A 13,563-nucleotide genomic window follows, 5' to 3' on the forward strand; every position below is an offset into this window, starting at 1 on the left:
CCCTAAGTGGCCCCCCTGCCAGCCTGATCACCCCTAACTGCCCCTCCTGCCAATCTGGTCACCCCCCGCTGGTCTGGTTGCTCCCAATGACCCCCCTCCCGCCGACCTGGTCGCCCCCAACATCCCCCCTTGCCAGCCTGGCTGCCCCCAACATCCCCCCCTGCCGGCCTGGTCACCCCCAATGTCCCCCCATGCTGGCCTGGTCGCCCCTCACTGCCCCCCCGCCAGCCTGGTTGCCGCCAACTGCGATCCCCGCCTGCCTGGTCGCCCCACACAGCCTGCTGTTCAGTCATTTGGTCGTCCCTCACTAACTCCTGCCGGCCTGGTCACCCCACACAGCCTGCTGCTCAGTCGTTTGGTCGACCCTCACTAACCCCCCTGCTGACCTGGTCACCCCATGCAGCCTGTTCGGTCGTCCGTTCGGTTGTTTCGGATATGATGGCCCCCGGCTTTTTATATATACTAGAGGCCCGGTGCACAAAAATTTGTGCACTCGGGGGGCAGGGGGGTCCCTCAGCCCGGCCTGTGCCCTCTCGCAGTCTGGGAGCCCTCGGGAGATAATGACCTGCTGGCTTAGGCCTGCTCCCGGGTGGCAGAGGGCAGGCCCATTCCCTAGGTGCAGCCCCTGGTCGGGCTCAGAGCAGGGCCGATTGGGGAGTTGGGGCACTGCCCCGTCATGCACAGAGCAGGGCGGATCAGGAGGTTGCAATGCCACCCTCAGTCACGCTCAGGGTAGGGCCAATTGGGGGGCTGGGGCACCGCCCCGTCACACTCAAGGCAGGGTCGATGGGGAGGTTGCGGCGCCACCCCGTCACGCACAGAGCAGGGCCAATCAGGGGGTTGGGGTGCCGCACCCTGTCACACACAGAGCCGCAGGGCAATCAGGGGGTTGGGGAGCTCCCCCCTATCAGGCACAGAGCAGGGCTGATCAGGGGTTTGGGGTGCATTCACCTGTCACGAACAGAGCAGGGCGGATAGGGAGGTTGTGGCCCCGCCTCCTGTCACACACAGAGCTTCAGGGCGATCAGGGGGTTTGGGCGCTGCCCCCTGTCACACTGATCCCGGTGCTGGGAGGCCTCGCGGCTCCGCTGATCCCGGTGCTGGGAGGCATACTACCCTTTTACTATATAGGATAGAGGCCTGGTGCACGGGTGGGGGCCGGCTGGTTTGCCCTGAAGGGTGTCCTGGATCGGGGGGGGGGGTCCCCACTGGGGTGCCTGGCCAGCCTAGGTGAGGGGATGATGGCTGTTTGCAGCTGGTCACACACCCTTCAGAGTGGGGGTCCCCACTGGGGTGCCTGGCCAGCCTGGGTGAGGGGATGATGGCTGTTTGCAGGCTGGCCACAACCCCTTCAGGGTAGGGGTCCCCACTGGGGTGCCTCACCAGCCTGGGTGAGGAGCTGATGGCTGTTTGCAGGCTGGCCAAGCCCCCCAGCGAGGACCCTCACCCCATGAGGGTATGGCCATCCTGGGTGAGGGGCTGATGGCTGTTTGCAGGCTGGCCACAGCCCCCAGCCTCCCAAGCTCCCAGTGGAGGCTGGCTGAAAGCAGGTATCTGGGACTTATTTAGCTTCTATAATTGAAACTTTGTTGCCTTTTGCAGAGGCCACAGCTGGCCAGGGCAGGCAGGAAGCTTGGCTTCCTCCATCGCCAGGGCAACCAAGCCTCCTGCTTGCTGTCAGCCATCTTGTTGGGTTAATTTGCATATAGTCGCTCTGACTGGCTGGCGGGCGTGGCTTGGGCATAGCGTAGGTATGGTCAATTAGCATCTTTGTCTTTTATTAGTGTAGATTCCCAACACCTACAGAAATTCACCAGCAAGGTGAGCACTATATTCTTTGAACAAAACTGCCCTGCCATGTAAAACCTGCCTACACTAAAATAAAAATATCCTTTGTGTCTAAAATAATCAAATATGCCTGGCCAGTGTTGCTCAATGGTTGAGTGTCGACCAATGAATCAAGAATTCACTGGTTCAATTCCCTGTCAAGGCACATGCCTGGGTTTCGGGCTCAATTCCCAGTAAGGGGTGTGTGGGAATCAACCAATTGATGTCTCTCTTATCGATGTTTCTATTTCTCTCTCCCTTCCTCTCCCTCTAAAATCAATAAAAATATATATATTTTAAAATAAACAAATCTTATGACAACATTAAAATGAAATTTGGTAGTGGTGTTGGAGGAAGCTGCTACCCACATAAAACACAAGTAACATCTATGATTAAAGGTGAAAACTGTCTAGTCATTAGATGTTTTACTCAAAGCACTGTTGACATGTTGTTTTTTTCAAAGTAAAAGATGTGGAAAACTTTTTCCCTTATAACTCATAAACTATGATAACAATCTGTTTCTAGTTTAAATCTTTTCTTAAGCATACACAAAAAGCAAAATATGCACAAAATAGATACATACTTAGGATTTCTTCACACTCGAGAGTCTAATGGTGAGTCACTTTTCACCTCAGTCGCAAAAGTAGTGTTTTTCCACATGGCATCACACTCCGGAGCATGTGGAGTGACATTTTCTTTGCCCTACACAGGAATTCACCAAGCCAGAGGCCCCTGCCCACTACTCATGTCACATCCATAAGGTTGGCGGGAGGCCCAGTGCCACCACACCTATTGCCAACCCTCTGAGAAGTCCCAAAGCAACCACAAAGATGAGCAAAGCAGTCACATGGAAAGAGGCAGCCTGGAGAAAGCACAGACCATGCATGGAGAAGAAAACTTATAAAAAGTTAAAACTATCATTAATATTCTCAGTGAACTAAGAGGAGAAAGCCTGGCCAAGGACAAAATGCTATGAAAAAAAAGTCACAGAAAAAGTGTTCTTTGAAATTAAAAATAGAATAGCAAAAGTGAAAAACTCAACTGAAAACATGGAAGATAAGATAATCTTCCATAAAGTAGGTAAAACAAACAAATAAATAAATAAATGGGAAAGAAAATAGAGGGGGGGGGGGGTGGAACCAAAGAACCAGTCTTGAGGCCCAACATGCAGGTAACTAACTCCAAACAAGAACACAGAGAAAAATGGAACAGGAAATCAAAAGGAATGATTCAAGAACAGGTCCCCAAATGGGTGGATGTTTTTAGACTGAAGGGAACACTAACCTCAGTATATGATGACCACAGATCTACACCCAAACAAGTCTCTGAGAAATGTACAAATACTTGGACTAAGAAAATCCTGAAAACTGCTGGAGACTGTAAAACAGGTCATCGTGCAGGATCAAGGAGCCAAAACAGAGTCCTGATTCCCAACAGCAACACCAAGATAGTCAATAAGCAGTGCTTTCAAAGTCCTGAGGAAAAATATTCAACTTAAAATGGTATTCTCAATGTCAGAGTGATCAGACAGAGGCACTTCCAAAGAGACATGAAAAGCCTGATAAACTGTACCTCCTAAGTACCCTTTCTAAGAAGCAAGAAGGGTAACTACTAAATGAATACTAACTTAAGACAAAAGATGACCTAAGACCCAAGAGCAGGGGACCAGAGCTGGGGGGAGGAAGGAGCCCCTAGGTAATGATGAAGGGGGATTATGATGAGAGCTGTGTACAGGGCTGAAGACCTGGAGTCCAGGCAGAGCATAGACACAGCTCCAAAGATGAAACTGTGATACTGGACACTTCTCAACGAGGGGAATTTCAGACACCCAGGGAAAACCTTAGGGGTGAAGTCCCTGAGCAAAATAACAAGCAAAAAGAGACACTTAACTCCAGGGAAAACACAATGTAGGAATGGAAAAGTACTACCATATGGCTCCAGTCAACAACCTTCCTAGTCACACTAATTACCATTCAACCACTGAGACATAAGAAACAGTTCCCTGCAACTCCTGGCAATGTCTGAAGGATTACTGGACTCTAAACTCTGCACATGTATGTGTGTGTGTACTAGTATCTTACTAATAAAAGGGTAATATGCTAACTAGACCAGATGTCTTCTGGATGTCCATCTGGACAAAGCCACAGCGGCTGCGAGGGCTGAGGGCCAGTAGCACGGGAGAGGCACCGCCGCAGCACAGGCCGGTCCAATGATGGGGCCCCTTCCGCAGAGGCAGCGGGACAGGGGGCTGTGCGGTCTGGGTCCCAGTGCTGTCCTTTCTGCAGAGGCAGCCACAGAGGCAGTGGTGGGCCCAGTATCGGCGCCATGCCTTCGCAGAGGCTGGATGGGATGCGACCTGCTGTGCCTCAACCTCCCACAGCCCCTCCTCCAGTCAGCCTGGCCCCAGATTGCCCCCCACCCACCAGTGGGCGCAGGGTAGAGCCAGCACTAAGAAGCGAGGGCCAGCCACCGCAGCAGCCGGCAGTGGCAGCAGCAGCGGGGTGATGGGGGCAGCGCCTTCCCATGATCAGCCCGGTCAACTCCCACAGAGGGAGGCCAGACTAAGCTGTCAGTAGGACATCCCCTGAGGGCTCCTGGACTGTGAAAGGGGGCAAGCCGGGCTGAGGAACGTGCCCCCCCGCCTCCCAGTGCACAAATTTTCATGCACTGGGCCTCTAGTATATGATGAAAACAAAAACTAAATTAAAAAAATAGTTGACAAGATTCATCCTTTGCTAACAGTGATAAAATATTCAGAGCAGTTAAGACTGTTTTGAGATGACAAATTAAATTTTCACCCTGACCAGTGTGTTCAGTGGTTAGAGCATGGGCTCATACACCGGAGGGTTGTGGGTTCGATTCCTTATTGCAGGTTGGATCCCTGGCCCCAGTTGGGGTTCAGGAGGCAACCAATCGATATGTCTCTCTCCATGGATGTTTCTCCCTCCTCCCTTCCACTCCCTCTAAAAATCAATGGAAAAAATATTCTTGGGTTATTTTTAAATAATTAAATTTTAAAGAAAAGATAAAGCAATAAAATAATGTCTAGGCTCTTAAGGAAGAATGGCATAAAAATGTTTTCTTTTTATTCATAGTATTTTATAGTTTTTTAAAAAAGAATAGTGTATTGATTTTAGAGAGGAAGGGAGAGGGAGAGAGAGAATAATCTATGTGAGGGTGCAACATCAAACTGTTGCCTCCTGCATGCCCCCTACTGGGGAACTGAACCAGAAACCTGGACATGTGCCCTTGACCAGAATCAAACTGGCGACCTCCTGGTGCACAGGATGACACCCAACCAACTGAGCCACACGGGCCAGGGCTCTACAGTTCTTTTTAAGTCAATAAAGCTCTACAATCTAATAGGTATTTCAAGGGTTTGTGTAGTCTTTTGATGTTTTTCCCTCCCTTTCCTTCATGTGTAATAACTAAAAAAACTTTTTTTAGTTTTAGTTATTCCAATTCCTCAAAATGAATTTGAAAAAGCTGGTAAAATTTGGGCATTTCACATGTACAAAGTTAAATACTAATTTTATTCTCACTTGCTTCCTGTATACTGACTTGGTTTCCTCGTAACCAGCAATTACAATTTCAGCAAAAACAAAACCATCCATCTACGTGGAAAAGAAGAGGAAACTCAAACTCCTGTTTGTGGTAGATTTGTGTATCTTGAAACCATCTTGATCTGGGATTATGTCTTCCTATAAAAAAGTAATCTTTAATTTGTATCCTGGAAAACAATGATACATAAAAATCAAAACTAGAGATAAGCAAGGCTGAGAACATTGGTGGGGGCAGAGAATCACTGATTTCTCCCTGAATAAGTGAAGGCTTTCAGGAAAAAAATATTTCAGAGTCTTTCTATACTGTTAGCAACAGACTGTTGAATCCCATTGAGGTATGGCAGGCACTCTTAATAAGGTTTTTTTTTAATTGTTCTGATCACAGTATAATAGCTATTTATTTTCATATACAAAGGATAACCTATGTAAAGGACTATTTAATCTTCATTAGTTAGTGTTCTGTGGACAAAAGAAAAGGTTTAATCTTAGACATCTATTTATTTAAAAGTTTTATTAACTTATAACAATGAACTGCACTTATTTAATTTTTTAATAATCATATTTTATTTTTATTTTTGTTAATCCTCACCTGAGGATATTTTTTCCATTGATTTTTCAGAAAGAGTCGACAGGAGGGGAAGAGACAGAGAGAAACATGGATGTGAAAGAGAGACATTGATTGGTTGCCTCTTGCACGTGCCCCAACAGGGGCTGGGATAGAGCCTGCAAATGAGGTACGATACTTTGACTGGAATCAAACTCAAAACCCTCAGTTCTCGGGCTAATGCTCTAACCAAGGAGCAAACTGACTAGAGCAGAACTTCATATACTTAAAGGGCACAATCTGATGCTTCGACATATGTATATACCCATAGTGAAACCATCTCTCCAATCAATGTAGTGTGCATATCCTTCGCCCCCAGAAGTTTCCTACTGCCCCTTCCTAGGAAGCCAGTGACCTGCTTTCTGTCACTGTAGCTTGCATTTTCTAGAATGCTATGTAAATGGACTCTTTTTTTGGTTGCGGGGGAGGTCTGGTTTCTTTCACACAGCATAACTGAGTTTCATACCAATTGCTGAGTGCATCAAGAGTTTACTCTTTTTGAGTAGTGCTCCACTGTCTGAATATGATATAATAGTTTGTTTATCCATTCTCTTGTGGAGAGATATGTGGGGTGTTATAACTAAGGCTGCTATGAATATTCATATACAAATCTTTGTATGAACATATGCTTTCATTTCCTTTGGATAGATACTTAGGAATGGAACTGATGGGTCATATTTTAGGAATATGTTTAACTTTTTAAAAAACTGCCAAATTATTTTCCAAAGTACTCACACCATTTTACATTTCCATCTGCAGCGTAGTAGACAGCCAGTTCTTCCACAAACCTGCCAGCACTTGGTATGGTCAGTCTTTTTACTTTTAGACATTCTAATACTCATCTAGTATCTTGCTGTGTTGTTGTTTTTTTAATATTTTTTATTGATTTTTAGAGAGAGAAGGAGAGGGATAGAGAGATAGAAACATTGGTGAGAGAGAAACATCACCGATCAGCTGCTTCCTGCATGCCCCCTATTGGGAATCAGCCCACAACTAGGGCAAGTGCCCTGACTAGAAATCAAATCGATGATCTCTTGGTTCCTGGGTCCATGCTCAATCATTCAACTGCTGAGCCCATTGCCCGGGCTATCTTGCTGTGGTTTTAATTGGTATTTTCCTAACTACTAATGATGCTGAACATCTGTTCATGTATGCTCTTTGCCATCCATACATCTTCCTTGGTGAAGTGTATGTTCAAATCTTTGGCTCATGTTTTATTGGACTGTTTTATTATTGAGCTTGAGAGTTCTTTATGTATTTTGAATACAAATTATTTATCAGATATGTAATTTGCAACTATTTTCTCCTAATCTGTGCCTTCCTTGTCTTTTCATTTTCTTAGCAGTGCCTTTTGAAGAGCAAGTTTTAAATTTTGATGAAGTCTAGTATATTTCTTTTGTCTTTTATGGATATTTTTGACATTGTATTCAAAAAAACCTATGCCTCATTTAAGTCACAAAGCTTTCTCCTATTGGGCTTGTGCAGCATGAGATGCAGAAATCCTATACAACACAACTGCCTGCTGCTACTCACTAAAGAAATGAGCTTTGCCAGAATAGACACGTGGCCTCTCACGACCTCTCGGAGGAGAAGGGGATTATAAGCAGGTTTTTGTAGTTTTAGGTTCTACATTTAGGTCTGTAATAAAATTTAAGTTAATTTCTGTATAAGAGGTGAGATTTGATCAAGGTTCATTTTTTTTGTGTATGGAATATCTGTTCTAGAACCATTTGTTGAAAAAAATCCTTTCTTCATTGAACTGCCTTTGAATCTTTGTCAAAAATCAATGGACCACTTCCATCTGAGGCTAATTCTGAACTCTGTTCTGTTCTGATCAATGCCTCTACCCTTGCAGCAACGCCAGTGTCAGGATTCCTGTGGTGTAACAGTAACTCTTAAAACAGGGTACTGTGAGTCTCACAACTTTTTTCTTTTCCAAATCATTTTGAGTATTCTATAGTTCTTCCCATATAAATTTTAGAATCAACTTGATTTGTAAAACAGAAAAAACTCTATAGGGACTTAATTTTTTTGGGGGGGGGGGCATTAAAATGGGAAAAAGTTTAAAGATACGTTGTTGTCTTCTCGCCCTGCAGCCCACCAGTTCTCCCTCTCTATAGAGCTATATAGGATCAGACGACAGCTAGCTAGAGTGACCACAGTGAAACAGAACCATAAGGTGGTTGCACTTTTCTTACACGTGAATAATACGTATCTATATCCTACAAGCAGTCGCTTATTTAAGAGTAGAGGACAACTCACCAGCACACAAGCACGCAGTTTAAGCTGCACAAATTAATGGTGTGTTTTGTAAATAAGATTAATTTTTTAAAAATGTTGATTATATCTTCCCTTTGTACCTTGAATACCATCCAACAAATGCACTCTGGACTGTAAATTCCTTTGGGCACAAGTTCCCACCTCAAAAGAATAGCTAGTTGGACTACTGATAGGATTTCACTTTCCTAAACACAAGAATACTTTTACCAGGTATCACATGAGGAAACGTCAGCTTCTCAGACACTTCAGCTTGACCATTGGGGTAAAACCATCTAACCCTGTGTGACAGTCATCAGGGTCAACTCCAAGCAATAGTTCCTAGTCTAGTGCAGCAAGCTCAGAGCTGTGACTAGCCTGAAGGCCAGTGGCTCCAGGCTCCTTGTGGAGTTGTGCAGCTTGCTTTCAGAGGACTCCGACATGGGTCCCCATCCCCACCAGTCTGCTACTGCCTCCTTCTCCTGCTTATAATCCCCTTCTCCTCCGAGAGGTCGTGAGAGGCCACGTGTCTATTCTGGCAAAGCTCATTTCTTTAGTGAGTAGCAGCAGGCAGTTGTGTTGTATAGGATTTCTGCATCTCATGCTGCACAAGCCCAATTCCCTGCCACAAGTAACAGGACTGAAGACAGGGGCAACTCAAAGCCCAGATGACCAGATGGCCTGTGAGTGGGGCCAACAATCCCAGATCCACCCTATGCGCAGTAGGCCCTATGGAGGCAAATAATAATTGCCAACAGCCCCTCAGGAAACACTAAACGGCAAAAAAGGCAGCAAGTGGAGGGAGGAGACAGCGTGTCCAGGGTCTGGGGACTTGCTGGGCTCCTGATGTCTACTGGCCTGAATGATGCTGGAATTCCGAGGTTTACTGGCTCCTGAGTTTGGGTGCTAGTCGTAAGCTTTAGCAATCTCCAAAACCTAACGTCTTTTCCATACATTTTGAAAAGACATCGGTAGCTTAACAACTGATTCTCACAATGCAGTACCTCCCAAAACAAATGAAATTTTATCCTTTTAGTGAAAAACGTATTTAAAGTATTTTCAGGCAGCTATACTCTTTGAAAAACTAGTAAACTGCACATAGTATACATACTAAATACTACACAGAAGCTTTTATTCCTGAGAACATTCTCCAATAATGCAGGAAGCAGATTTTCCTTATCAATCAGTATTCAGGCACATGGTCAAAGGAGAACCTCACACAACATGCTGGGCAAGTAACAGAACCTCAGGGACATGGCCACCCAAATTCATTACCCTGCCTCTTCAATAGCTAAGTGGGACCAAGAAACTAAGTTCGGGTCAACAAAACGTAAGAAGTGTCTAGCACTGCCTTGGAGGGTCTCTAATCATAATGTACAGTCTCAATTTTCACAATTCTCCACGTTAGGTAAGCAACTACTAGCAGCTGAGTATGTCAGTGTAGAAAGCATTCACCATATAGACCAAGAAGCTCTTGTCATCTAGTGGGCAGAGAAGAAGAGCTTTTGTTTGCAGGCTTTTACTATACCCAGATCGTGTGCTGAGTGCTTTGAAGGGGCTGTCTCATTTCATTCTCCCCCAAACTTTTCCTCCTTTACTGACTGGAGGTATTAGGGCACAGATGTTCAGAATTGTCCTCAGTCACTTGGCTGACAGGGATAAAACTGAACTGTTAACTCCAGGCTGTTCCAGAGCTCCGGCCCCTCCCCCTCATGGAGGCCACTGAGGTCAGGGAGTGATGCCCCCTAGGCTAAAGCCCAACAAGCCTAGTCCTGGAGATGGCCCACCCATAGGCCAAGTCCCAGCTTTCTAATTCCCACAGCACTAGTAGTGTTTTGCAAAATGGCCTATTTTTTATTTAGATAAATAAAAGTATCAATTCATGGTAAATGTTCCCTCCTATCCCTTAGAGGAGAAAAGGGGAAAAAAACTTAGCATCTTACCTCAAAGGAACATTCAACATTTCTTTCATTTTTTTTGTGTGATAATCCCTTCAGGTCTATCTTTTCAACACTCACTGTAAAAGTAAAAAAAAACACACACAAAAACAACAAACAACAAACAAAATTATAAAAATGAAATAAAACCCTGAAGTACATATTACTTTAGCATTTAATATTTTAGCAATTTTCAAAATAAGGCTTTCAATGCCCAACGCTGCTCAGTATCTTCTGCGGTGTGTCCACCTGGAATGAGAAACTTAAGAGGAAGCAAAAAGCTGTCACACTCAGAAATGGAAGGTGAATTTAAAAGTAAAGCAAGAAAAACAGGCCAAAAAAATAAATACAAATCATAGAAAAGGAGAACAGTGTTTGAAAAGAGAACATAAGTTTATTTGAATGCACACAAGTATGAACTAATTTTAACTGAAGATTAGTTATGATCTGTTCCAATTTCTGAAAAACTAATGCTCAACGTTTTCCACTATTACTGTTTTAGACACAGCTGCCCAGAGCCTCTCATTGGATCTTCTTGTCTCATCCTTCTTTGACAGGGCAAGGCTGGAGGCGAAAAGGGCAGCAGTTGTAGGACAAACAGTGAAGATTCCTAATGCTGCCTCTAAAGAATATTGAGGACTGTCAGAGACTGGCTGCACAGACAGACAATGACAAAAAAAGACAAACCACCATTAGAGAGTTCTAAAGGTACTAGCCTCTTCATACCATCCTTTTCACACACACGGGTGCATTTTTTAATCCTCAAGAATAAAATGATGCATTAGAACACCTTCTTCCATTACTTTTACTCTTTCTGGAGGACACATGGCAGTGTTCTATGAGGATTTCTACAGACCTTTCAACCCAACGGTCCAATACTCAACGTAACTGTTACAATTCCTACAGATGCCCATGCTCCTGGTCTGCCACACCAATGTTTCCCAAAGTCTTCTCCAAGGAACACCAGTCCTGTGAGATGTTCAGAGCCACCCCTGAAAACCTTCATGGTCAAAAAATTTGGAGGAAAAATCTGCAAAATTCCTGGTAGACTGTCCATGTACATCAGCATATTAAAGGCTCTGAGAAGTCCCACAACAAATAAATCTTTTTATTAATAATTCCCCAGTTTTTTTGGTCACACAACTCTTTCTTCCCCTAACATCCTAGAGAAAACAACTGCTTTGTCCAACATGCTTTGGGGGAGGTTCTAACCCCGAACCACCCAATACGGTAGCCACTAACCACATATGACCTTTTAAATTTGTATTAATCACAATTGAATAAAATTAAAGTCTAATTCCTCAGTTGCACTGACCACATTGTGTCAACAGCCACCTGTGGCTAGGTGGCTACCACAGCGTACAGCACAGAAGAGAACATTTAGTCGTCACAGAGTTCTAGTGGACAGCACTGTCCTAAGCCAAGGGCTGAAAAACCGCAGGCTGCCCTCTGCTTGTTTGTGTAAATGGTTTTATTGGCACATAGCCACACTGCTTGCTTACATATCATCAATGGCTGCTTTTCGCCCCACAACAGGAGAACTACCGTATGCCTCTGAAAGCCAAAAATATCATCTGTATCTTTGCAGAAAAACATTTGCCAAGCCCTGCCCTACCAACATGTCTTACGAAGTTCCTGCCGTGGACTAGGTCCTATTCTAGGGGCTCGCAATATACCAGTGAACAAGATAGATGGGTTCTTGTACTCAGATTACAAGAACCCACCTATCTTGTTCACTGGTATATTACGACCCTTCACTTGCTAAGTTATTCTCTTGTAAACCTCCCTAATTTTGTAAAGCTGCATCAGGGTTGATAGGCATCTTGGAAGATAATAGAAACTATTTGGTTTAGAGCAGTGGTTGGCAAACTGCAGCTTGCGAGCCACATGCGGCTTTTTGGCCCCGAGTGTGGCTCTTCCACAAAATACCAACTTCTGCGCACGGGCCACGAAGTTTCAATCACACTGTACGCGCGCGCCCGTATGTGGTATCTTGTGGTATGTTGTGGAAGAGCCACACTCAAGGGGCCAAAGAGCCGCATATGGCTCGTGAGCCGCAGTTTGCCGACCATGGGTTTAGAGTGTTTTAAATTTAAAATAAGCACCTTATAGGAAGGAATTACTCCAAAAAATAAGAGTATGTGTTCCCATTCTGGCAAAATAAAGAAAACACTACATCCAGAGATTATACAGCTCTTTACTTGCACTCAAACTACTCACTGTTCCTGTATGACTTCCTCAGTCAGTCAGCAAATAAACAGCTTTTATGTTTTCAGAACCACTATTCTAAAAAAACTTACCCACAATGACATCATTCTAATCCAGATCTTCAACTTTTTTAAACAATAGGATATATAAAATCAATGAATACAGAAAAATTTAGTCAGCATTTTCCTTGGCCACAGAACACCAATGTGTACCTAAGTGTCCCAGAACTGAATAATATTAGGATTTATGGAAAGAAGCAAAAAACAAAAACACAAAACCTCATCTGGTCTGAAAGCAGGAAGTGACTCATATCTGGACAGGAAAATGTGAAAAGCAGATGAACATTATTCAGCTGTTTTCAAATAAAAAAAGCACTTGAATTCCAGGACTGAAATGTTTGTGAAGACTCTTCAAAACCGTCAGACCAACTGACATGGTGCTTTGTTTTAGCTCTGTAAGTCAGTGCCACCAACCCTACGTATAGGGATGCTGTAGCAGCTTTTGCCACCGGGAAAGCTCTGGACCAAATTAATGGCTTAAAAGTTCTGCCACTTTCCTCCCAGTGAAATTCCCTTCATACTGCCCTCTCAGGAAACAACACCTGCCATTACACAAGGCTCTAAAAACGGGAGAAGGGGAGCCTGCAGGAATGCAAAGGCAGGAGGGCACCTGTGGGATGACGTTCTGTAGCAGACATCACTGACAATGGCGATGTGGAGGGCAGCGTTATGGGATGCTTAATTAAGATTCAAAGATGTTTAAGTACACTTTCAGTTTTGGAGCTATATTAAAGACCACATTTACAAAAACAAAGCCATGAAAAAATGCTTATAATACAACTAAAAAATATAAATTATATGTAAAACATGATTATAGTTGTTTAAAGTATAAAAGTAAAACAAACTAAAAATAAATTATCAAAAGTAATAGCAATGATAACAGGAATAATTATACTAATTGGTGGTAAAATTATGAGTAGCCTTTCCTCAACATTTCTGTAATGTGGTTTCATAATTTTAAAGAACATCTATATGCATATAAATATCTATTTACAATCCACTCAAAGTCTACTGGTAGATGACGTGACCCCCTCTCCTCTGTCTCTCACCTTCCTGGTCAGTCCTGCAGACTGTCATCTAACAGTCACAGAAGTCCCACTACTTTCTGA

General features: G+C 44.0%; 1 protein-coding gene across 1 annotated transcript in view; it reads right to left on the minus strand.

The window, feature by feature from the left end:
- ZCCHC14 (zinc finger CCHC-type containing 14) overlaps positions 1–13,563 on the minus strand; it is a 68,647-nt gene that overhangs the window by 18,292 nt on the left and 36,792 nt on the right. Inside the window, exon 3 of the mRNA XM_081107037.1 lies at positions 10,194–10,267. Coding sequence (XP_080963163.1) covers positions 10,194–10,267 — 74 coding nt within the window. The remainder of the gene's footprint in view (positions 1–10,193; positions 10,268–13,563) is intronic.

The sequence above is a fragment of the Myotis nattereri genome (assembly GCF_964212035.1).
Source record: "Myotis nattereri genome assembly, chromosome: 15".
NCBI classification, from domain to species: Eukaryota; Metazoa; Chordata; class Mammalia; order Chiroptera; family Vespertilionidae; genus Myotis; species Myotis nattereri.